Source organism: Podarcis melisellensis (genome assembly GCF_964234715.1).
Source record: "Podarcis melisellensis genome assembly, chromosome: 6".
Classification (NCBI taxonomy): Eukaryota; Metazoa; Chordata; class Lepidosauria; order Squamata; family Lacertidae; genus Podarcis; species Podarcis melisellensis.
In genome coordinates this window covers 95,190,177-95,216,581 of record NC_138538.1, presented here as the reverse complement: position 1 = coordinate 95,216,581, position 26,405 = coordinate 95,190,177, and the positions used below count along the sequence as shown (strand labels likewise).

The following is a 26,405-nucleotide window of genomic DNA, read 5'->3' as shown; positions in this document are numbered from 1 at the left end:
TTTAGAGCTCTGACATTAACAGTAAGACCTAAAGCCAGTGCATTAGCAGTGCATTTCTCAGTGCTGGTGCTAGGTGTTGTCAGACGGCAACCATGACCACTTCATTCTGCACTAACCACAACTTCCAGACCAAATGTGAGGCCGTCCTGATACAGAGCTCATTTCAGTAATTTGGCTGTAGGGTTACCATTGCATGAGCCACTGTAGGCAGGCTATTCCTGTCCAGAAATGGGTGTATCTGGCACACTGAGCTACCTGTTCCTTCAAAGAATGCATCCTCCTGGAACGGTTCTGCAAGATGGGAAATGGGGTATCTATAAGGGTCATCCTCCAAGGTGACAAAAGCCAATTAAATCCCAAATCCATGTTGGAATCCAGACTGAAATGAGTCTAAATAATCAGTATCTTCCAAAATTGCTTTGCAGTCGTGTGGATTTTAGTGACTAGATGAGTATTTCTTTCACAACTTCTGATCCAGGTTGTCCACCCTGCCCCCCAGGAGTGGTCATATACCCCTTTAAGGGCATCAAGCACCACACCCTGTGTAAAGCTGCACTCACCCCCTCCTGAACCCATCTGGTCTCTCTCTCTCTCTCTCTCTCTCTCTCTCTCTCTCTCTCTCTCTCTCTCTCTCTCTCTCTCTTATACACACACACACACACACACACGCGCAGTGTGTGAGAGTTCACTTTAAGCAGCCAAGAAGGGTAAAGGTCCAGAGGGCAAGTGGTTGGCCACATTATTACAAAATATTCATCCACATCACCAGACCACTTCAACTGAAACTGATCCCATAGATAGAACTAGATGTGGCATTGGGCATCTCATCTGGATTTTTGCTCAAGCATCGCAATGTCTGCAGAAGAAAAATCTTTATCATCAAATTTGCAAAAGAGTCACAGTGGGTGACTGAGGGGTCCAGAGCTGCATTAGCTGAGGGGAGGTGTTAACTGGGCCGACCCAGTCAGAGGGGCAGCATATAAATAATAAAATTGTTGTTGTTGTTAACAATCCACAGACAAACCTAAGAAGGTCTGCTGGGTGGCTACTCTAAAGTGTAGTGGAGGCAATGAAATAGACCTACTTTTCTGCTTACACCACCACACAATTATATCCTCTGGCGCATGTTCAATGAACTTTGCAGTAAGATCTCCACCACTTGCACTCCAGCCTTCCTTCAGTCTGCGTCAACATCTGATGCTCCTGGGAATCCCACAAGAGCAGACTAGAATTTCATGATGAGTTCTGCATCCTGTGTACTTTCAGGTCCCAATCCTTTGCACTAAAGATGGCTTGTGGACAGAGGAATTTAAATTGTGTGAAGATCTGCAGGGGGAATGTTCACCACCTGAAGAGCTGAACTCAGTGGAGTACAAGTGTGAGGAAGGCTATGGAATTGGTAAGAACTTCTCCCCTTATCTCCTGCAACCCCCTTTTTTCAGGTTCTTGGAAGAAAGCTTCTCCCCTTCCCTCCAAAAAGCTAAGTCTCTCACTTTCTCCAAGAATTAGGAAAGAGCTCATGAGTCAGCAGTGATTTAATTGATGGAACATTTCAGATTAATTGCTGCTATAATAGTCTATGGATAAACTCAACAATTTTAACTTTTGTTTGATTTATCTGATTATTGGAGGACTGGAGAAACCCAAAATTATCTGGAGATGGGGGGAGGTAAGTGCCTTTTCAATGAGGAGGACATCATCTGAATGTTGCAAAAATAAATACATAAATCAAATACTGATGGAAGCAGCTTCACATTAAACTCCATTGTGGATGATGTGTGTGATGTGTGATGGAAGCCCACAATTTTTATTGGATTTGGGTTTTCATCTGAGCTGGAGAAGAATTTTGGACCTCACAGCCTTCATTCAAAGGCTATTGAACAGCCTAGAAGTTTGGGCTGTGTATCTTAAATGCCAAACGGTCCAAATTTTAGAACTATTCATATCTTTGCACGTGACTTCCTGTGGCTTTTGGATCACAGGCACCATGAATGCAAGGTTGGTGTTGTAGCCTCTTAGAGTCTCAAAGTGGGAGCAACATGAAGAGCTTAGGTAGAGCTTCACAATGCCCAAGAGATCTCAGTGGCTTCAGGTGCAAAAGGTAATTACCTGCTCTTTTACCCTCCAGGTGCTGTGTGCACACCTTCCTGTCTAATTCTCCCGAAAGATCCGGTAACACTGCCTGAAAATGTCACTGCAGATACCATGGACCACAGATTGAAGCCTGCTAGAGTCCAGGTAAAGTGGCCCAGGTGATGTGGAAGGCAGTATATAAATTATTAAAAGTAAAGTAAACCTGTGCTAGAAGTATTACCGCCAGCCATTCCCACCTTATGTGTTCTGGCTTGTTGCTATGCAAGAAGCTTCCCTGGTGATCTGGGTAGTTGCTATGCAGAACCAAAATGGGAGAGATTTTTGTTAAAAAGCTCTGCCAGGCTCTAATTCTCTAACCCCCCCTCCCACCTTGGATGATTTTTGAAAATTCAGGTCATACATTGAGTGATCCTTGGCTGGCTACACTTAGGGTTATCCATATGTTTGGTCAGGAAGCCATTCACTTTACTTGAATTAGCTTCATTTGCTCATAGTAATGTCAGCACGTACCTAAACATTACCGACTCCATACCATTTTGATGTCATCACTTCTAGTACATGGTCCCTGAACAGCCAAGATTAGTCAAAAAGTTACAAGAGCACAGAGAAATGACCACTAAAGTAGCAACAAAGAGTGTCAGCACTGGAGTATCATTGGCTGCAAACAATCACAAAAAATAAGGGATTAATGACTTCTCATTCTGTCCTCCCAGAACCACTGTTTTGAAGGAGGGGATTGAATGAATGTAAAGAGTATTCCACAGTGGTTTCACTTGAATGAAGCTTAACAGGTGGTGCAGATGTTGGAACTCTCTGACATCCTCCAAAGCTCACATGTTTCTGGGAAGAGGAAATACATGTGTACAGAAAAGATGTACATGAGTACTCTAGCAGGAAGGGGTAAATTAAATGTGGCAAGAGCATTACAGTGGCAACTCGGGTTAAGAACTTAATTCATTCTGGAGGTCCGTTCTTAACTTGAAACTGTTCTTAACCTGAAGCATCACTTCAGCTAATAGGGCCTCCTGCTGCTGCTGCATGATTTCTGTTCTCATCCTGAAGCAAAGTTCTTAACCCAAGGTACTATTTCCGGGTTAGTGGAGTCTGTAACCTGAAGCATCTGTAACCTGCAGTGTCTGTAACCCGAGGTACCACTGTAGTCTGGAAACAACTGCAGATTCCCTCTTTTCTCTTCAGCTGTGGTTCCATTCCAAGCTGCCTTGATCCAAGCTGGTTTTGGTCTGAATATTTGGCTAGGATTTCCAACTTCTTGCTAATGGCTGACTTAGGAAATATCGCCCTGTTTCCCCTCCATGGAATGGCTAAAATGCCTCAGATATTATAACTTCTTTGTTTTCCCTTAATTGGGTCTATCAAGAATGATATTTCTGAAAATAAAACTGAAGCATACTGAAAGCACAGTGGAAGGGAAAATAAAAGCAGAGAGTACTATCAAGAGCCAGAGTTTCAAACCAAGATTACCCTGTTCCTCCGAAGAATTTTCAGGAAGTGTGGGAACGCTCAGGGTTTCATTCATTTGGACACTGCTGTGTGTTAGGTTGAATCAGCCATATGGGATATTTTGCAGCAGGGGAGGGGTGTTGTTTTGTGGCCCTGCTCTGCAGGGTCTGTCATTCTGAACTGGAAAGAAAGCCTTGAGTTGGAATTCTCCAACACCGGTTGCTAAGACACATATCCTTTGTTTATTTTCTCAATTCCTTGAACGCTTTGTACATTTCTGATTCACTTCTCTTCCTCCTGGACTTGACTGTCTGCAAAGCTTTGTCCCAAGTGCAAGATTGCATGTGAAATCTGTAGCACTTCACAGGTGGAATCTTTGAATGTATACATTACAGACCATTGGTCATTCTGGGAATACTTAATCTTTAACACTTAAAGCAGGAATGAAGAACCTGCAGCTCTCCAGACTATAGCTCCCATTTTCCTGACCACCAGCCAAGGAGCTGCAAATTCAACAATATCTGAAAGGCCAACAGTTCCTAATTTGTGACATTCAGTGATACTGTAGAGAGGCACACCTTACTTCCGGCACCACATGAAACTTTCTGCTTTTTCCTTTCTTCAGAGTATCGTGTGCACTGGAAGACTGGAGTGGCATCCAGATCCGAAAGCCATTCATTGTATTTCTTCATGCGAGGTAAGGGGGGGGGTGTTTATGCAGAATGGATAAATGGTGCCGGACTCTAGTGTCTTTGCATCTTCTCTTGTGACACACCGGGCTGACAAAATTGAAGATCACATTTTCTGAAATGCAGAGGTTTGAATGTTTATGTTTTTGCAAAGTAGAGACCACCACCAAAAATTCATCTAGTCATACCCCCTGCAATGCATGCTTTAGTTGAAAGCATCCTTGACAGAAGAAGAAGAGGAGGAGTTTGGATTTGATATCCCACTTTATCACTACCCGAAGGAGTCTCAAAGCAGCTAACAATCTCCTTTCCCTTCCTCCCCCACAACAAACACTCTGTGAGGTGAGTGGGGCTGAGAGACTTCAGAGAAGTGTGACTAGCCCAGGGTCACCCAGCAGCTGCATGTGGAGGAGCAGGGACACGAACCCGGTTCACCAGATTACGAGTCCACTGCTCTTAACCACTACACCACGCTGGCTCAGCTAAAGCATCCATGACAGATGGCCATCCAATCTCTGCTTAAAAACCTCCAAGGAAGGAGCATCCATCATCTCCTGGGAGAGTCCATTCCACTGTCAAACAACTCTTACTGTCAGGAAGGTCTTTCTGATGTTGAGTCGGAATCTCCCTTCTTGTAACCTGAATCCATTGGATTGAGTCCTACCTTCCAGAGCTGTGGAAAACAAGCTTCCTCGTTCTTCCATGTGACAGCCCATTAGATATTTGAAGAAGGCTATCATATCTCTGACAGGAGGAGCTGTTTGACAGTGGAACGGTCTCCCTTGGAAGGTGGTGGACTCTCCTTCCTTGGAGGTTTTTAAGCAGAGGTTGGATGGCCATCTGTCCTGGATGCTTTAGCTGAGATTCCTGCATTGCAGGGGGTTAGACTAGATGACCCTTAGGGTCCCTCCCAACTCTAAAATTCTCTGATCTCCTAGTCTCCTCTTTCCCAGGCTAAACATACCCAGCTCCCCCAACCATTCCTCATAAGGCTTGGTTTTCAGACCCTTGGTCATCTTGCAGCCTTCTTCTGCACATGTCCTAGCTTGTCAATATCCTTCTTAAATTGTAGTGCCCAGAACTGGACACAGGTGTGGTCTGACCAAGGCTGTGAATTGTTACCCAGCTACCATTTTGAGAATTCTTTGCAGGGAGGGGTGGCCATGACAGTTTGAGTTGTGTTCCACAGAAGACCCTGGGCTGTAAAGGGGGTGGGGAAACATATACCTCAGGCTATTTAGTTATGTCATCTGGATTTCTTTCTCTCTCTCCTGTGTCTGGTGCTTGAACAGCTTAACTTCCCAGCTTCCCTCTTGTCCTTGGCCTATCAATCTTCTGTCCGTTTCAGTCCCTTTTTGCCAGGAGTTGGGGGTAGTGAGGGATGAGGCATTTGGAAACCCAAAAAGAAGGGTGAAAAAAGTGGGGAAAGGGAAAGGCATTTGGAAAGCTCACCAGGGATGTCAGCTGGTGGTGGAATGGACTGTGAATTACTGAAGCTACCCGCAAAGTTCATCCTAGTACTATCATGAGAAAAACAGATGACAAAAATGCTCAAATGGCTGGATGAGGGACGGATAGCCAGAGCACAGAGTGACTTGGAAGCAATCTGCTGGGGAAGGATGAGGTGAAACCAGTGATCAATTTTAGAGCTGTTGACAGTTCCTGATATAGTCTAGTAGCTTGAGTCCCTGGATTTTGCCTGGATAGCTATGGATTGGGTGAATGGAGAGATTTGTGGCCTGCTCTTGTGCCAGGTAACTAGACAAAGGGTAGTGAACTGGCATGAGAAAAAGCCAGCTTAAAAATGCATTTTATTTGTCCCTCCCCAGGGCCCCTCCAAGCACGAGAGTATTCTTTATTGTTATTTACATTGCTATCTCACCCATCCTCCAAGTCACTCAGGATGGCATTCATGTCCATGTCTTCTCAGTCTGCTATTGCACACTATCCACTGCATCACTTAAGTACAAACATTGCAGTGTTTTACTTGTACAGAAAGGAAATTGCAGAGCTATTCAAGTTGCTGTCTCTGTTTGAGCTTTTGTATTCATGGAGCTGTGCACTCTGTATAATTATGAAGCCTTCAGTCCCTGGTGATACCAGTCTTCTTATAGAGCTTGCCTTTGAAGGGGCTGTATTATGCAAGAATAAAGCCCTCTAAGAATACAAGAGTTATTCACCCCAATGCTAATGGTAAACAGATGCTGCTTCAATTTGAATTTCTGCTGCTGCTGAAGGTGTCATAGATGCATTAAAAGATTTTTAACACAAAAAGGGTGTGCCAAGTTCCTAATGAGGATGATTACTTTAGGGGAGAGCAGTGGTATCGCAATTAGTCCTAAGGTATGCACATTCCATATCTCCACATACAAAGCCTCAACCTTGAAATCTCTATTTTGAAAAATTGCTTTTGCATTTGAGAGCTTTTCTTTCACTTCTACACACTGCAGGCCTTTAATGCAGCTGGACCCAACTGCTGTTTTCCTAGCAGAATGCGAGGCAGCCTACTGTGGGTTAATCGTCCCCTTCCACTTTGCCCAGGAAACTTTATCATCACTTCTTCCGCTCCTCTATATACTTCCAGTTTTGTTCATGCCTCAACCTGAGCAGAAGTCCTTTTTGATCCTCTGCATTTTCCTGCCAACTGCTGTGCTTCTTTCCTCCCCATCCTTTCGAATGTATCTTTCCCCAGTCTTTTCTTCTTTCTCTACTGCAAAACAAACAAGGTTTCCTGCCCCTGCCCTGCCACTTACCTTGAAGAGATCACACATTGGGTCATTGGCATCCCCTGCTCTGTTTTCTTTCGTGGCCAAAATGTAGGTTAGATTCTTGGGGAGGACACTGGTCTTGTCAGATATGAAGGCTTGTTTCCAAAGAAACTCAAAACGTGCAACTTGTATAGGCCTGCATTTGATGTTATAGCATGTGGATTCATAATTAGTAGCAGCCCCAGCTGCAATTCACAGATGTCCCTGGAAAAAGGGATAGACTGATAAAGCACTCTGGGAATTGTAGCTTTGTGAGGGGAATAGGAGTTTCGTCGCAGTGCTCAGCACACTTAGCAAAAATGCAGCTCCCATGGCTGTTTAAAGTGGTATTCATGATGCTGCAAATACGTGATGTGAATGTGCTCTTGGTTGGGTTGTGGGAATTCCATTCGCCCTTCAGCCGTCACGCTTGAATCAGCCCTTGGAAGGCTTTCACTAGTGCCCAAAGGCACGGGTCTGTGCTTTCAGAATGTAAGCTTCCTTTATTGGCAACTTCAGTGTGTTCTGTTTATGAAGAGCACATGTAAAGTGAGTTGCTCTGGCGTTGTCATGCAAAAGCAAGGATGAGATTCTCAATAAAATGACCAGAGCTGGGAATGGGGGAGAATAATGCCACACAGAAGACTCCCTTCCTCATGCCTGGAAGCTTAACAGGAGAGCAATTGCCAGGCCACATCAGGATCCTGTGGTTGATCTTCCCTCATGCTCTGGTCTCCAGCGGTGGTTGGTACCAGTTGTTTCAGAGCATGGTGGTGTCTCCTTTTAATCCCACTGCGGTTGACGCTGTCTTTGGCTCTGGAGGGTTGGGTTTATGACAGAATTTGACAGCTGGTGGTCTTCCAACTGGCTCTTCCTTTCTGTGGCAGCAGCCTCTCTTTGCAGTCAAGAGGCCTGAGGGCTGCTCCATGTGTGGTGACATTTCTACACTCGAGTAGTGATATCTATGTGGGAAAGCAGCAGGTGGAGAAGAAACTGGCATACAGCAACTAAGTGAAGGATGAGGATAGCAATAGAGAATGAAGGTCTCGAGGCAGAAAAGATTAATGAAGGAATAAAGTTAGTGATTAACAAATACATTTCAAATGCCTTGCCATATTTGTTACACAAATGTCATCCTCAAAATACAAAGTTGTCTAGGATGCAGCAGCAGCAGCACCATCTTCCTTTAACAATTAAGTTCAGGCAGATTATTCTGAAAGATGCACACCCAGAAGTGATAATACTCTGCTTGCATCAACTGTCACAGCTCAAGAGGAGGCCGGTTTTCATTAAGTTCTCATGAAACGAGCTGGCATAGCTCAATTCTGTCACTTGAGTAACTGACAATTGTGTGGATCCCTTGGAACAATCCATATACACTCTATGGTTATAGTTCATTATTAAGCAGATGATACAGATCATTATGGATTTTCTTTAAGAGGGGGATAAAAGTAAAGGGACCCCTGACCATTAGGCCAAGTCGTGGATGACTCTGGGGTTGTGGTGCTCATCTCGCTCTATAGGCCAAGGGAGCCTGTGTACAGCTTCCGGGTCATATGGCCAGCATGACTAAGCCACTTCTGGTGAACCAGAGCAGTGCACAGAAATGCCTTTTACCTTCCCGCTGGAGCGGTACCTATTTATCTACTTGCTCTGGTGTGCTTTTGAACTGCTAGGTTAGCAGGAGCTGGGACAGAGCAATGGGAGCTCACTCTGTCATGGGGATTCGAACCGCTGACCTTTTGATTGGCAAGCCCAAGAGGCTCTGTGGTTTAGACCACAGCACCACCCGCATCCCTTAAGAGGGGGATACATAAGCACAACTGAATGGGTGACATGAATGTTTACAACTGCCGGAATAGATCAAGGCTGTATACACACCATATGTTTAAAACACATTTAGAGCCCATGATTTCCCACAATGAATCCTGGGAACTGTAATTTGCTAAGGATGCTGGGAATTGTAGCTTTGTGAGCATTAATTTATGCTTCCCAGGATTCCTGGCGACATATGGTGGACTGATGATAAAAAGACAAGTAAAAGAAAGGACTTAATTCCCACAGCACATAGTTAAACCCTGGAACTCGCTTCCAGAAAGGATTAATGGAGAAGGATTGGACAAATTAATGGAGGTGAGGGCTATTGATGAATCCTAGCCATAATGGCTGTGCTCTGTTTCCATCGTCAGAGACAGCAATGCTTCTGAATACCAGTTGCTGGAAACCAGAGGAGGGGAGAGGGCTCTTGTTCTCGGGTCCTGTCTGTGGGCATCTAGTTGGTCACTGTGAAAACAGGATGCTGAACTTGATGGGCCCTCAGCCTGACCTTGCTCAGTATTACCTACGCTGGCAGAGGCTCTTGAGGGTTTCAGGCAGGGGACAGGCCCAGCCCTACCAGGAGATGCCGGGAATTGAACCTGAGACTAGTTCAGGCTTCCTCAACCTCGGCCCTCTGGGTTTTCTTACGGCCTACAACTCCCATGATCCCTAGCTAGCAGGACCAGTGGTCAGGGATGCTGGGAATTGTAGTCTCAAAACATCTGGAGGGGCCGAGGTTGAGGAAGCCTGGACTAGTTGAGATACCTGCAATTGCAGGGGGTTGGACTCCATGGCCCTTGGGGTATCTTCCAGCTCTACAATTCTACGGTTCTGAGACCTTTTGCATGCAAAGCTTGTGCCACTGGACCATAGACCTTCCCCTTTCACTGGCCATCTCCATTTCTTACCCAAATGCTCCAAATTCCTACCAAATTCTATGGGAAACCTGAAGCCACCCTGAGTGCAGCATAGAAAGTTGAAGCCAGCTCCTCACAGGGAAGAGGCTTTTGGCTTATAATTGTGGGCAGGCTAGCAGGGGGCTGGCAATGGGGAGATAGAGGTTTCAGACAGTATGTGGGTTTGGCATCGGGCGTGGGGCTTTTGGAGAGCTTTAAAGCCAAGCATCTGTCATAACAGTCTTCTGGATCAAGCCAACGGCCCATGTAGTCCAGCATCCTGTTCTTTCAGTGGCCAACTAGATGCCTGTGGGAAAACAGCAAGCCGGACTCAAGCACAAGAGCCTTCTCCCCTCTTGTGGTTTTCAGAAGCACGGCTGCCTCCAGCTGTGAAGGCAGAGCAGAGCCATCGTGGCTAATAGCCATCCATAGCCCTCTCCTCCTCCATGAATTTATCTAATCCTCTTTTAAAGAGACCCAAGGGTGGTGGCCATCACTGACTCTTATGGGTGCTGCATGGTGAGGTCCTTTATTTGGTTTGTCCTGAATCTTCCAACATCCAGTTGCATTTGATGCTCATGGGCTCCAGTATTAAGACAGAAAGATCAAAGCTTTTTTCTAGCCACTTTCTCCACGCATAATGTTATAAACTTCTATCATGTCACCTTTTGCTTCTCCACACCAAAAAGCCTCATAGAATCATAGAGTTGGAAGAGACCACAAGGGCCATCGAGTCCAACCCCCTGCCAAGCAGGAAACACCATCAGAGCACTCCTGACATATGGTTGTCAAGCCTCTGCTTAAAGACCTCCAAAGAAGGAGACTCCACCACACTCCTTGGCAGCAAATTCCACTGTCGAACAGCTCTTACTGTCAGGAAGTTCTTCCTAATGTTTAGGTGGAATCTTCTTTCTTGTAGTTTGGATCCATTGCTCCGTGTCCGCTTCCCTGGAGCAGCAGAAAACAACCTTTCTCCCTCCTACGCTGCAGCTTTTCTTCATAGGGGAGTCCTTCCACTCACTTGGTCATTCTGGTTGTCTTTTTTCTGAACCTTTTCCAACTGTCATCAACCTGGCCGAAAGGTAACGAAGAGAGACAAGGATTGTGCCAACAATCAGCTGCAAAGCATATACAGGGTTTTATCCCGGGCCTGTAGTTGTTCAACGTCTTTATAAATGACTTGGGTGAAGGAATTGAGGGGGTGCTCATCAAATTTGTAGATGACACCCAAACTGGGAGGGGTAGCTAATGCCACAGAGGACAGATTCAGAATTCAAAATGACCTTAACAGATTGGAGAACTGGGCGCAAGCTAACAAAATGAATTTCAGTAGGGACAAATGTTTCTGCACTTAGGCAGGAAGAATCAGATGCACAAATACAAGATGGGAGACACCTGGCTTACCTAGCAGTACGTGTGAAAAGGATTTAGGGCTCTTGGTGGATCACAAGCTTAACATGATTCAACAGTGTGATGCAGCAGCAGCAAAAATGTGCATGCTATTCTAGGCTGTATCAACAGAAGTCTAGTGTCCAGATCAGGGGAAGTAATAGTACCACTCTATTCTGCCTTCCACACCTGGAATACTGTGTCTGTTTCTGGGCACCACAATTCAAGAAGGATTTTGACAAGCTGGAACGTGTGCAGAAGAGAGCAACCAGGATGATCAAGGGTCTGTAAACTAAGCCTTACAGGAGCACTTGAAGGAGCTGGGTATGTTTAGCCTGGAAAAGAGGAGACTGAGAGGAGATATGATAGCCAGCTTTGAATATTTCAAGGGCTGTCACATGGAAGAGGGAACATGCTTGTTTTCTCTTGCTCTGGAAGGTAGGACTTGAACCAGTGGCTCTAAGTGACCGCCTCTCCTGGTATTCCCCACAGAGGACCTTAAGGTCCATATATAGCAACACCCTAGAGGTCCCAGGCCCTAAGGAAGTTAGATTAGCCTCAACCAGAGGCAAGGCCTTCTCAACACTGGCTCCAGGCTGGTGGAACGCTCTGTCTCATGAGACCAGGGCCCTGCAGGATCTGATTTCTTTCCGCAGGGCCTGTAAGACAGAGTTGTTCCACCTGATGTTTGGCTTGGAACCAACTTGATCCCCTCGCCCTCTTTCTTTTTCCTTTCTCCTCCTGTGAAGAGGCTGCATCCTAATGTTTTAATGTTGTATCTTAATCTTTTAAATTGTATTTTAATCAACTTGTTTTTCTTATTGGTTGTTAGCCGCCCTGAGCCCGGTCTTGGCTGGGGAGGGCGGGGTATAAATAAAAATTTATTATTATTATTTATAAGTTGCAAGAAAGGAGATTCCAACTAAACATTCAGAAAACTTTCTGACAGTAAGAGCTGTCAATAGTGGAATGGTCTCTTTTGGGACTCTCCTTCCTTGGAGGTGATTTAGCAGAGGTTGGATGGTCATCTGTCGTGGATGCTTTAGATTCCTGCATTGCAGGGGGTTAGACTAGATGACCCCTGGTCTCTTCCAGCTCTACAGCTCTATGATTCTATGATTCTGTGAGTGGTAGAATAACGCTTCTGCTAAAAGGAAATAAAGAGCTACAGAGGGCAGGGGGTGTCTAGGTATCTAAAGCCATTTGCACATAACAAAATACAGTGGTACCTCGGGTTAAGTACTTAATTTGTTCTGGAGGTCCATGCTTAACCTGAAACTGTTCTTAACCTGAAGCACCATTTTAGCTAATGGGGCCTCCTGCTGCCGCCACGCCGCCGGAGCACGATTTCTGTTCTCATCCTGAAGCAAAGTTCTTAACCTGAAGCCCTATTTCTGGGTTAGCGGAGTCTGTAACCTGAAGCGTATGTAACCTGAAGCATATGTAACACGAGGTACTACTGTATGTATTTTATCAAAGTAATTGTTGAACTGAAATACAATTAAGAAGTATATTAATAGTGAATTTTTTTGGGGGGGGGCAAGAGAGTGGGTCCCTAAGCTATAGCTTGTTTAGCTTATACATAAATCCGGCACTGGTCATCGCACAGACAGTGGCAAACACGGCCCTGGGGGGAATTGGGTTGGTGCTTTTCGGCTGCAAAGCAGATCTTTAGTGCAGAAGCAGTGGAAGGGAATTCCTTCATCTTCTCTCAGCCGGCCACTTTCCACAATGCAAACCCCCCCCCCCACACACGTGCACTTCTTAGACATAAAACTGCTTTGGGGAGAGGGGTTGCAGAGGACGAGTTACAAACCTGCCACTTGGTGCTCTTCTCCTGCAAATCATCCACCAGTGGAGGATCAGCAACAAGCTCACAGAGTCACAGCGCTTACTGCTGTCTGAGGGATCATCTGGGCCTGCACTTGCCCTGCTGCTTCCCCCTAGGAAAACCAGATCTCTACTGCTGAATTGGAGCAAATGTCTGCTGGGTTTTATGCAGATTGATGTTTGCTCTGGTTTTGGCACTAAAGACCAGGATTCCCAGGGGAAGCATCAGGGCGAACAGAAAACCTATCCAGTAAGTGGAAGAGTGGAGGAGCCCAAAGTCATTCAGTGTGTTTGCTTAGCTTGAGGGACCCCTCCTCTTTCTTACTCCTTGCTGCAGTGCTTCTTCTGCCTCCCCTGTCAAGTATTTACATTAGCTGCTTTGCATTTGTGCAGCCTTTTGTGTCTTCTCCTGACAAATATCAAGTAGGCAGAAGAAACAGGTAGACATTTTTTAAAGCTATGATCTGAATGGGAGCCAAGGAGTGGCTGCCTCCTGCTGAAATAAGCTGAAGGGAGCAGTCAGAAGCGCTGTAGCCCCTCCACCATCTACCATCCAGCACGGTTTTTCCTCCCTTTTTAAGTCCTGCAATATAAACTTGGCAGAAACCAGATGCGAAATGGGCCAGGAGGGCCCTGTGGCTTTGAGGCTTGTTTTCCATAACCCATTCTATCCTGTCGCATATTTAAGCAAGTGTTGGCTTGGGCAAAGGTTTAAAAAGGCCGACTGCTGTGGGTAGCAACCCAGCCTGGTGTTGTCAAGATGAAACCATTACCCCAAAGGTGAAAAACACCAGAGACAATAACCAATTACTCAAGCGAGGTACGAAAATGGAGCAATCAATGTTCCTAACGTCCCCACTACACAAGGTTGGTTGGTTAGCTGGTTTTAAACAAACAACGGCATTGCAAAGTTACAAAATTCCCAAATGAAATTCCCTGGTTAATCTGATACGCTGCCATATAATGGCTATATCTGGAAGTCCACAACATTCCTGGTCATTGGACCTGTTTCCACAAATCCTTCATCAGAGGCCAAATTACAGCTTTGTTTTGTTATCCAGATAGAAAGCTTTGGTGTTTCCTTACACGTACGAACACACACATGTAAAAAAACAAAACCACTTGACTGGAGGCAGATGGGGTTTATTTTAGGGAGTCAGCAATACCAGCCATTGCATTCACAATAGCCTTGGCAAAAGGAAACCGGCCAAAACTTCCCCATTCTGGTTTCTTGTTTGCACTCCGATTCATTTAATATTACAAAGACCAAGATTCATTCTTTCTTCCTTCCTTCCTTCCTTCCTTCCTTCCTTCCTTCCTTCCTTCCTTCCTTCCTTCCTTCCTTCCATTTGCTGTGTCCCAGGCACTCATTTGAGGGCAGGAGGATGGGAATCCATATGGCACCATGCTTGAGCTCTGCATTCAGTGCACCCACCCACCTCCCCAGCTAATACAGATTTTTCATTGCCAGGGGGGGAAAATCCATTTAGTCCTGTAAAGATGTGAAAACTCTAAAGGTGTAGCTGTGTCAAAGCGGAACCATTTATGTTTCGTTTGTTTGTGATGCAACATGTGGTATTTCTTTGGTGGGGAGTGGGGATGAGCTATTGCCATGCCTCCTCAGTTTCACTTTGACACATCTGGGGATGCCTGAGCCATTAGCAGTTTAGTCCTGCTGGCCACACGACCCGGAAAAGCTGTTTGCGGACAAACGCTGGCTCCCTTGGCCTGAAAGCGGAGATGAGCGCCGCACCCCAAAGTCAAATTCGACTGGACTTAACCGTCGAAGGATCCTTTACTGCCTGAGCCGTTTCATTTCCAGGGAAAACAGGGAGGGTGTTGCTTTTGTTTTCATGAAAAGAGGGGTGCCTATCTTACTATGCATAGGGTTTGTTTATTTTAAATCTTAATACTAGTGTGGGGCTTGCTCACCATCAGAAACCCTGGGTAGTTTGAGTCTCAAAGAAAGCTTTTATGAATTTCTCTTCCGTTGGTGTTGAACACCACTGCAGCTCAGTGAGTGATTTATGCTGGAGGTGCCAGGCGTCTGATGCTGGAATTCTACGCATGTCTCAGAATAACAATTAAAATTGGATTGATATAGTGGGGGGGGGGAATGTTGAAATAATAGCAGGATATATAGTGCCAATGGATCTTTTGACGTTTTGTTTGGGCTAATAAAGGATCAAATATTATTAGAAGACAGGTCATTAGTTCAGCAGTTCCTGACAGCTAGCTACTAGGGAACTGTTTATTTTAATGGGGGGGGGGAATCAAAAGCACTGGTGGAGGAAGAGGAGTGCGGGGGGAGCGCACTTCCCCCCGCAGCAGGATCCCAGTGTGGTGCCATCGTGGCTGCCCCCCGCCTGCGCTGGGCGTCGTGCCCCTGCAGGCAGTGTGTCACGCCCCCAGGACATGCGCCAACTCTGCCCCCGCCTGCTCTCCACCACCCTGTGCCGTACCGGAGCATGAAGTTCTGCCACTGATCAGAACACCTTGGAAGAAAGGATAGGTGGGATGTTGTAAAGATGTAAAATGGACAAATATTGTGAGAATTAGTGGCGGGAAACAACCTGATGATCTTTTTGGTTGAAAAATGGTGCAACAAGGTACAAGAGTTATAAACTAATTCTAATGGTTTTTTTTTAAGTATAGCTTTAACTTTGTTTTCCTTTTCCTTTATATTCTGTATGATGTTTTGGTATATTCGTTAATGAGCTAATAAAAATTTTGCATGCACATACACAAACAAACAAACAACCCAAGTGCAGATGCAGCAAGTGTGATGCACAACAAATGCACAACAAGTGTCCCATCAGATACTTCCTGTGGCTGGACAACTGCAAAAACCACACCCTGCTTGCTACTTTGTGCGCATGCTCAGTGAGGTATGACAGGTAGCGTGTGGTGAGGAGCATGAACACAATAGGTACTTAGCATGCACTGCTCACTGGTATGGATGGGATACTAAGGATGTGAACATTTGCAAAGGTGTGGGCTGGACTGTGTTATTGCATATTCTGATAAAAGGAGAATGAGAAGGAAAAGAAATCTGCAGAACTGAGAGAGAAAGCACCCTTTCCTTCCTTCCTTCCTTCCTTCCTTCCTTCCTTCCTTCCTTCCTTCCTTCCTGCCTGCCTGCCTGCCTGCCTTCCTTCCTTCCTGCCTTCCTTGATGACATTTGTGTTTGAATGTTGGTGATTCAGTTTCAAATTCTTGAGCTACTGGAACTCATTCGTCCCACAGAGGTCTTGTAAAGGTATAAATGATGGCTGGTCCCCACTGTGGCTACCTAATAATTTCCAAAAAGAACTGAGGTAGAATAGCAGCCTATTGCCCAAGACTCAATTTATTTTATTATTGATCGCATTTATATACCACCTTTATCTCACAGGGATCTCAAGGTGGCAGACATGGTTCTCCCCCTCCCCATGTCATCATCACAACAAGCTTGTGAGGAAGGTTAGACTCAGTCTCTAAGAGATGGTGACTGGCCCAAGGTCACCCAGGGAGCTTCATGGCTGAGTGGAGATTCGAACCCTGTTCTCCCAGGTCCTGGTCCAACACTCTAACCATTACACCAGGCTGGCTCTAGTCAGAATCATATCTCTACCATGAAGGTGGAGGCCCTTCCCTCTACTTTTCCACTTGCAATAAAACTACCTTACTTTAGGACTGCATTGACCGGAAAGCACATTTTAATTACAAATGCTTCCACTTGGTTCTCTGTTCTCTGTTAATGAGAATCACAAAGCCATACAAATACTTCAAGAGAGGTTCATGGGTGATTTAAGTCTAATTGTGTGAAAACCCTATTAGGAAAGGACTGGCGCTTTTTCGAAAAGCTTTGCCAGTGCTGCTCTCTGCTGGCTCTAGGTTGTTCAGGCTGGTTCAGTGTTGCAGCTTCATCTATGCTACTTTCAAAATAAATAACCAGGAAAGTGTTTTAAATTGGTGTTTTAATAACTCTTTTCACTGCAGATTAATTTGGGGAGGGGGGAGCTCTAAGCTTTTTCGAATTAAAAATGGCATAAAAGATTACGGATAGTTTTGTGAGTTTGCCTGGCTTTGGGCAGAGGCTGTTCCCTTGCATGGAAGTGCATCTACTTTTGACATTTTTTAGCAAAAGGCAGATTGAGGAGGAGGAAAGCTTTCTCTTAAAAGCAGCACAGGGCTGAAATCTTGTGTCTTAGTGTCACAGATGAAGTTAAATTATTGGCAACTCGGCTGGCAATTTGTTCACCAAATGAGAACTGCATCAAAAAATATGAGCTGCGAGTGGCGGCATTTCTGTTGCTGAATTGGCTGCTGTTGACTTAATGCAGTTGCTGAAAGTGCCATGCCTGGATTAGAGGCCATGATATTAACGTTAAATAAGTTAGAGTTCTTGTTATTAAGTTGGAGTTCTTTTTTCTTGGATTAAAGACCAGCTAGGAAGGTCCTGGATCCAGAGTAGTAGTTGTCCTACAATCTGTAAGGAGAGAGCCTGTGTCTTCCAATTAAGGTATTGGGAAGACATCTACTGGTGGTGCTATTTTGAAACGTTGTCCCACTGCATAACAGGCACTGAACAGGTTTCTTGCAGATTGTTACTGTAAGCCTGGTGTTAATCTTGATACGCAGATTTATAGAGGAGCTTCCACCATCTCCAGTTGCCTCCCAAGTTGTGTGCCCAGTGCAGCAGCCTTGGTGCAACACCCAGTAATCTTCTCTTCTCATTTTCTTCTGTGTTGTCCCTGAGTTTCCTTTTCTCCTGTGCATCTCAACACAGAAAGAGTGAAAAAAGACAGCAGGGAGGTGAGAAGCAGAGGATAAAATGAAAGGAATTCTGCAGCCATCAGATGGCCAAGAAAAATACTGAATCCAAACAACGAACATGGCAATTTTGTCTCACAGGCTGCATTCACTAGTACTCTTCCAGTGGGGAGTCAGAAGCAGCCAAGAAATCTTGGGCTCATTGCCTCATCAACTTGCATGGGCAAATGTGTGTGTGTGTGTTTGTCCAAGTAAGAAAGAGAATGGTGTACACATAGAGGCCTAGTGAAATGATGTAAGGCCACAAACTTGCCTCTGCTGTTTTATGCCATGGGCCTCAGGCACCTCCAAACTTCCAATGTGTGTCAGCTGGTGAGCTGCTCCATGTGCATTTGGTCATGAAAAGTTGCATGATTTCTTGCTCCGCCACCCCCCCCCCCCGGGCTTCCTGCCATTTATAGGCCACTTGTGTTTCTTTTTGTAGTGTGAACTCAAATATGGAAATCCAGTTATTGGGTTTGCATTATCATATCTCAGCATGAAACAGAAGCGAGATCTTGTTGCTAAAGCCATCTGTAGTTTTTGCCAGATCAGTTTGGTGCTGCCAGTCCATTGCTTGAAAGTACCACCATGTGGTACTCACTACAAGAGAGCATATGTTTGCTTCTTTCTGAGGGCCTGTCTCATCTACGAAGTGCCAGGAGTTGAAATCTAGATGTTCCCAGTCTGTGCTTATCAGAACTTTTTTTCCAGGGTATTTGAGCCAGATAGATTTCCTTCTGCTGGTGCTCAGTCATTCACACTTGCCAGACTGTGTTAGGCCTGGCTCCAAAACAAAAAAAACCCCATAACTTCTTAGTGACTTGTAATAATGAGACTTCAGAATATTTTGCAGACCACTTGAACTGTTTCTCCCTTTTTCATACTACAGGTTGGAAATAATTATAGCCATTAAGATAAGTCCACAAAAGTTGGTAGCCCACAAAAAAGTTCACAAATACCATGTGGCACACCAACAGCATGAAAAACAGGAATCTAATTCCTTTACAGTTTCCAAGAGTTTCATTACCTGCTTCAACCTACAGATGAGTAGGTGACCATGGCATGAAGGAAGTCTAGAAGGATACATGCAGGAGGTTTAGCAGGCTGCTGTGTTTGGTAAAGACAACTCAGGACTTCCTCTGCTTGATGTGGGATTGGGCATGAAAGCTGGGATTCGCTTCTGCTGGAAGCTTGGAGGTCCTCTTTTTCTCTGCAGTTCTGAATCAGAACTCTGCAAGCACTTGGTGGAAGAAGTAGGTCCTGTTTCTAAAGCAAGACACGGGAGGTGAAGGGTGAGAGAAGAAACTGGTCCTTATTCTAGAACAATTTGTTCCATCTGTCTGCACTGAGCAACAGGTTCTCACATATGGTAGCAAGATGTGTGGCTGTTGGTTATGAGGTCTTCTGGCGAAGGTTGGGATTAGTAGTTTCAGAAGATGGTGCATGTATAGAAGGGAGAGGCGAAAATAGGGGGGGAAATGCTCTCTGAATTCATACCTATCCAGCTAGGATGCTATACTAAAACTCTCCCTAGATCTTCCAGCAGTGAAATAATGAAAGAGCACAATAACTTTTACCAAATCTTATGTGAGCTGAAGGCCATCTCCTGCAATGGATCATTCCCCTACCCTCCACCAGCACACCCCTGCTGTACATGAAAAGCACAAAAAGCCTCTCCAGAGAGGTTTAGTCTGGACCCACTGAATATTGTGGGCTGTTTTTCTATGGGGCTCAAATTGGAGGGGGGGAGGAACCACCCAAGAATGCAGACATCTTGCATCGCAAACTGACTGGAATCCATTCTCTCTCAGGATGCTTCAACCCAAATTGCCAGCCTCTCTCATATTTTACCAACCACCCCCACCCCAAATAATTTTTAACATGGCTTGTCATATTTATCCAGAGCTGTCTTATGAGTCCGTGTTTGTTCCAGCTTGGATATGTTTTTGGTGGCTTGAAGTGGTTGGAAGGGGAGCAATTAGTGGTCATATGTATATACTATGAGGACAAACCATCTTCGCCCCAACCCAGCACCTCCTCTCCACAGATGTTAATCTGGAAGTCATTTTGGACTAGCATCCGGGGCAACAGGCAATTGTTTGCAATAATTATATGGAAACTTGATAAAAAGTGCATTTTTGGTTTTGCCAGTGAGTCATGATACGGATAGAGGAAAAATCCTTGCCACGTTGAACTCTGCAAAAAATTGTGTGTGGGGGGGGGGAATATGGAGATGGTCCCCAGATTATCCCTCTCTCTAGTTATGCTGTTTTCTTCTTTGCCTGCTATCCTGGTGCTGACAATTATCCCAAGCACTCTGTGTGCCTGATTCTGTCATTTTCAATAAGCGGGAGACAAGCATTGTCAGGAATTCTTGCAAGGGCTAGCTGGAAAGGGAAAATAGGGCCTGGGTGCCAGATATTTTGTACAAGCTGTTGGGAGTTGAATAATCCTTCTGGAATGTTTATTTCAGTGACCATCTAATTGTGTATTCCTAGAAAGAAATGTGAGGAGCTAGACAGCATCTGTGTTTGGCTCTTCCTCCTAATGTACATTGAATGTATGCACAGATATACGATGCTCTACAGATATCCAAGATCATAGGGTAGATTCGAAGGGACACACTCTTAATTGTAAGATTTATTAGCATTTCTTTGTTTGTTTGATGGTATTTACCTGTATTGAGTCTTGACTTTTTGAAGTCTTCTTCACAAAAGAAAGTACTACACACAATACACACTTTTAACATATGGACTCCATTAGGACAAGCCTGGCCTCCTGCTTATATGGCTGTTAAAAAGGATTCAGCAAACTTACATCAGTGGTAGTCAGGGCAGCTTAACTGCAAACCTCTAGGACACTTACTAGAGGCCACATTTACCTGGAGGGCAAGCGGCAAGCGGCAGCCGGCTGTCTTAATCTTGCTGTACATGCAAGCTGCCTGATCAGCAAAAGGCAACACATGGGCTAATAATGTATTGGCAATATTTATGTAACCAGAGAGTCCCATGGACTGCAAGAAGATCAAACCTCTCCATTCTGAAGGAAATCAGCCCTGAGTGCTCACTGGAAGGACAGATCCTGAAGCTGAGGCTCCAAGACTTTGGCCACCTCATGAGAAGAGAAGACTCCCTGGAAAAGACCCTGATGTTGGGAAAGATGGAGGGCACAAGGAGAAGGGGACGACAGAGGAAGAGATGGTTGGACAGTGTTCTCGAAGCTACAAACATGAGTCTGACCAAACTGCGGGAGGCAGTGGAAGACAGGAGTGCCTGGCGTGCTCTGCTCCATGGGGTCACGAAGAGTCGGACACGACTAAACGACTAAACAACAACAACAAATGTAACCAGAAAGCCTTTCCACATTTGATATCTGTATCAAAGTTTGTTTGTTTGAGAATGAACTGGAGCTGGGTGGTGCTGTAAGCACAGCAGCAACAAACAGCAACTTTTGCGTGAGAGCTGATCCACGATCACTTTATGTACCTTTGAGGACTATTAACTTGCTGATGGAGAAATATCATTTTAGCAGTTCATTATCCTGGAAGAACTGTTCTGTTTGCTGTTTGTTGCTGCTGTGCTTACAGCACCACCCGGCCCCACTTCATTCTCAAACAAACTTTGATATAGATATGAACGGTGGAAAAGCTTTCTGCCTCAACTTCAGTGTTTCTTTGTGGTTACACACCATTCTAAGCATTCCTGTTGATGGAATGTTCATTTGACTTCTGTTAGTCCATGACTTCTTGCACATATTCTATGGCTTTTGTTTATGAATTAAGAAACAATTGATAGTGTTTCATAAATATTGCCAATGCATTATTAGCCCACGTGTTGCCTTTTGTTGATCAGATTGTTTTGTGTTGTAACACAGGGGATTTTCTTTGTCTCATACTTCTCCTTGGAAGCTGGCCAGGGACATCTGATCAGCTGCTGTTGGAGGCAGAATGCTGCCCAGCTGGTGTAATAATGAGGCTGTGTTCACTTTCCTGGTAGGAAGCCTCATCAAAAGGGCTTACTTCTGAGTAGGCATGTGTAGGATTGCTCTGAGAGAGAGTGTGCTGGGAGGGTGATGGTTTAAATCTCGTCTCTGCTATGAGCGTATGAGGTAGCCTTGGACAAACCACATTCACTTAGTGTCAGATCCCTTCGCCCTCAATGCTTGCAGCACAGGGATAATAGTCACCTTACAGGGCTTTTCTGAGGATTACTTCAGTAATGTGTGTAAAATGTAGATTGTTATCTGTCTGTCTGTCTATCTGTGTGTCACTCTGGCTTTCCTTTTAACCAAAAAGCGTGTAAACTTATATGAGAACCGCTGTTTTCTTATCATTGGCCCTAAAACTACTACCTTAAACCTGCTCCATCAGTCTAAAGCAATCACCCAATACTCTTTGACAAAAGTGCTAAGATGTCTCTGGTAAAGAATCATGAGGGCTAGTCTATGGTTAAAGAAAAATATAACAAACAAAAATTCTGTGCCAAGCGAAACTGAATTCTACAACATGCAGAACTTTGAAAATTCAGCATATTTTACAAGGTAGCTTATTCTGCTTAGTTGCCCATGCATTACAAACATATTTGCAGCCATAAGTGCCAACAGCTTAAAAGGCAACAATGCCAAGACTCTTAGGAAACTGAATTTTGTGTTCAGTTTCCTTTTCTGTTTGCATAAAATCCTGGCATGTGTGCAGTAACTTTGATTCCCAGGATTATTTGGGACCGTAAAGGTTGCAAATGCCATTGTACAATGTTTCAAGGAATTGCCTGGTGGACCTTGGAGCTTCTTTCATCTTTCTATTGAAATGACCTTCCTTGCGGCAATTCTCACCAGCCCTGGCCAGCATGGTCCAGTGGTCAGGGATGATGGGAGTTGGTCCAAAACATTTGGGAGACATCAGGTTAAAGAAGTCTGTCTTAGACTACTGCTCAGCTTATTCACTTAAGTTACAAGAAACTTTGTGACTCTGGGAAGTATGAGATGTAATTTGTAGTCAAATTAATGCACTATGTTCATATATTATTATATCTAGTTGTTCTCATTGTCAGTAGCATTTTCTTTGTTTTTGACCCCATAGCAGTCTCCTCTTCTGTCTTCCTGCTCACTCAATGCCCTTTTCTTTTTTCCAGCCTTTTGAAGCTGATGGCTGGTGCGACACTGCTAACAACCGGGCCTACTGCCAGTATGATGGAGGGGACTGTTGCTCCTCCACTGTCTCCTCCAGGAAGGTAGGTGGGATGTTGGGCGTCCATTAGTTTCAGAGAGTGCTTAACCCTTGCCCTGCCAGTCTGTATTCTCCCAACCACCTCCCTAAGCTGCTGTTAACCCCGCAGAAAATGACCTCTCCCAGGTCTCCCCCTGCCCCCCCCAATACATCTGAGGGTGCTACCAAGAGGGCCTTCTCTGCTGATCTTAACACCAAAGTCTGTAGAGAAGATATTGGTACCCAATACATTTAGGGCTTTAAACATTGGTGTGAGTACCTTAAATCAGGCCGAGAAACAATCTGGCAACCCGTGCAGCTATTTTAAAAGAGGAATCATAGGAGTTCTAATGGGAACCCCAGCCTGTTGGCTTTTAACACCAGGTTGGTCTTAAATGTTGGCCGGGATCTTTTGTTATTCTGCAGTCCTGTAAATCATATATGGCCATCCTCCTTTGGGTTGGGACTCAGCTTAGTTCCTTCTTCTTCGTCATATCCTCATGCCACCTGCATGTTATCTGTACAAAAGATCTCGAGTCAGTCCTCGCTCCAGATATGTGCAAGGCTGGTTCTTCTCTTCCATCCTTTTTTGTTGTGCATCTTGAATCATTTTTCGTTCCATCACTCAGGAAGAAGAGAAGGGTTTGGGAGTATAGCTCTTGGGATCTTGTGCCCAGAGCAGAGCCCATTCCCCTCTTGACATCTTGGTGATGGAGGGAAGAGCTTTGCTGGATGGCAGAGGTCAATGGCTTGAGGAAACACAGTGGTGGTGAAGCTTCCTCTCAGCAGCAGCCAAACAAAACAGCTGAGAAGGTTTGACTCTGTAGGGCTGGAAAATACCCAGTCAATCCCTCTTTTTTTGTTTTATTTGAACTGATTCAGGTCAGATAAAGAGTTTGGTCTCAAAGGCCAAATAGCTCAAATAGCCCTTTCATCAGGTCAGAATGACAAAATCTGAAAAGCTTTCAAGAGAACAGCAAACGCTTAGTGCACTGAATCTGGTTTGTGTAAGGCTCTAGGCCAGAGATGGCATGCCAGATCTCCACTAATTTTGCCTGCTTTTTTCATTCTGTCTGTTAATACCAAGTGAGGAACCTGCTTTCAGGTGGATGCACTCTGTACCCTAAGCAAGCTTCTTGCCCACTCTCCCCAGGTGGTCGTATTTCCTATCGGCTGTGACCGGGACGAGTGCACCTGTCGAGACCCAGCCGCAGAAGAGAACCAGTGACTGCAGCCAGGGCCGCTTGTGCCATCTGGGAAGCGAGTGGAGGATACGACACAGGCTTGAGGAGGAGCGGGACACAGGACTGATGGGAAGGACTCCAGTGGAACACAGGGGCACAGAGACCTGGTGCTATGGGAGGCATAAGTGCGTATGGAAGAAAGCAAGCAATGACAAGGAGGCAGAGAGCAAGCGAGGGGAAGGAGTGCCAGAGAGGGAGCAAACAGCCTTACAACACCCGTTCAGCTTCTTTCCCATTGAAATCAAGGTGCCGGCCAAGGGCCTGTTCCACAGCCTTGTCAGCTCTGCCGGCAAGCTGGCTCTGGATCAGGCCCCCGAGGCTGCCTTCAGTGCATTACTGTATAAATGGTTTGCCACCTACAACTGTCTTTGCTCTGAATTTTGTCAGTCTGCCCAGCTACACTCATTCACTGTCTAGGGCTTGATTTTTTGCAAATGCGGGGGGTGGGGGTGGGAAGAGAGGGGAAAGTGATTTGTCTGCAAATATTTAAGCATAATTTTATTACAAATCTATATTATATTTTTATTTGCTGATCATTAAGCTAAAACGTGCTGCTGTGAAGTATGGGACATCAGAAAACTTGGTGTCAGATGCAGAGGGATTTCCAGATGCAGAGGGATTTCTGGTTTATACGAACGGCAGAGTCAAGTAGTAATGTTGTTGTTGTTGTTGTTGTTTTTCTTCTGGTGTAAGATTGCATGTTTGAAGGCCCCCTCCAGCCCCACACAGCCCCCCTTCTCCTTGACATTCTATTTGTTTTTCCTTACGGGCAGAGAATATTGGTGGTGCAGTCCAGGAAAAGCTTTACCATTTGATTCTGCCCACTGCATAAACTGGCCACAAGATGGGTACTTCAGTGTAATAAGAGATCCCCACCAGTCTCAGATAATTGGTACCTATAAAGGCCAAAGGCTACAACAGAAAATCTGCACATTCAAACATTAAAAAGAACACTGTTTTTAAAGTAACTTAACATTACTGTACTGGGTCCATACATCAGGGCAGACTTGCAAACAAGCCTACAAGTAACTCGTCTTCAGTTTTGCTATCCTAGCCTTCCTTCCCATCCAGGAGTGTGTTTGCCATGTTGTGTCCAGAAAGATGCAGCTTTCTAAAAAGCTTTCCTGTTTGGACACAGGTGGGAGATTCTTCCAGTCCTGCAACAGGGGACCCAGAGGTGTTTCACATAGTCTAATGGGCAACTTTTGTGGGCTTTTACTGCTGAAGTACAGGTGTCACCAACATTTTTGGACTTGCAGGCACATTTCAAAATCCAAGTTAGTGCTGTGGGCACCAGTCACAAAAATGGCTGCCATGGGAGTATAGTCGTTCCAACGGGGAGTCATGTACATTCTGCTGCTGCTGATTCCAGAAACAACACAATATTGACACACACATACTGGTGCCATGCTCAAACATATACCATATACATCTCTCACAGATCATGCGCAATTACTTCTCTTTTTCTGCCACACCCACCTGCAGACCACACATGCAACTCTCCCTTTCTCTGCCCAAATGTATTTCTCAATCACAAACACACACAGCATGCCTAAGCACCCCACACACATTCAAAAAAGAAAAACCCTCCACAGATGAAGGAACTGCCTGTCCACCCCCTCAAAAAGAAATCCGTTTTTGTTGTGATCCCTGCTCTAGAATGCACACAGCACTGTGATACTTTACCACTCCAGAACACCATGTGGTATATGTTTGCTCTGGACAAGTGGTTCTCAAGTTTTATTCTGCAGAGTGTTACCACTGCGTTCTCACAGTGAGAAGATCAGTCCTGGCAGAGCAAGACACACACACAACCACGCAAGAGAGCTGGTTCACTACCAGGCACAGCTGCAGGAATGCATGGTGGGATAGGTTGCACTCTAGTTTCACAGGGCAATGGTGAGGCCCGACATTCGCATTTCAGGGAAAGCTCCAAATGGCACAAGCTAAGGCTTCCCTTGAAATGCAACTGGCGGCTTCAGAGATTTTTGTTGGGCCTGGGGCAGGGAACGAAGTACCGTATTTTTCGCTCTATAACACGCACCCGACCATAACACGCACATAGTTTTTAGAGGAGGAAAACAAGAAAAAAAATATTCTAAACAAAACAGTGGATGTATGATTTTTGTGGTTCATGCTGTGGCATGATGTGACGTGACGGTGTGATGTGACGGTGAGTTTGGGGTAGCCCAACGCAAAAATCCTGAGGATCCATGTGGATCCGTGCTTTGTAACCA

At 45.2% G+C, this 26,405-nt stretch overlaps 1 protein-coding gene across 1 annotated transcript in view; it reads left to right on the top strand.

The window, feature by feature from the left end:
* PAPPA2 (pappalysin 2) overlaps positions 1-24,530 on the top strand; it is a gene marked incomplete at its 5' end in the record, with an annotated part of 105,658 nt that extends 81,128 nt beyond the window's left edge. Inside the window, 5 exons of the mRNA XM_081915009.1 lie at positions 1,267-1,399; positions 2,129-2,238; positions 4,181-4,252; positions 22,851-22,949; positions 24,078-24,530. Of these exons, the coding sequence (XP_081771135.1) occupies positions 1,267-1,399; positions 2,129-2,238; positions 4,181-4,252; positions 22,851-22,949; positions 24,078-24,152 (489 nt within the window). The 3' untranslated portion in view covers positions 24,153-24,530. The remainder of the gene's footprint in view (positions 1-1,266; positions 1,400-2,128; positions 2,239-4,180; positions 4,253-22,850; positions 22,950-24,077) is intronic.
* Positions 24,531-26,405: the final 1,875 nt, after the last annotated feature.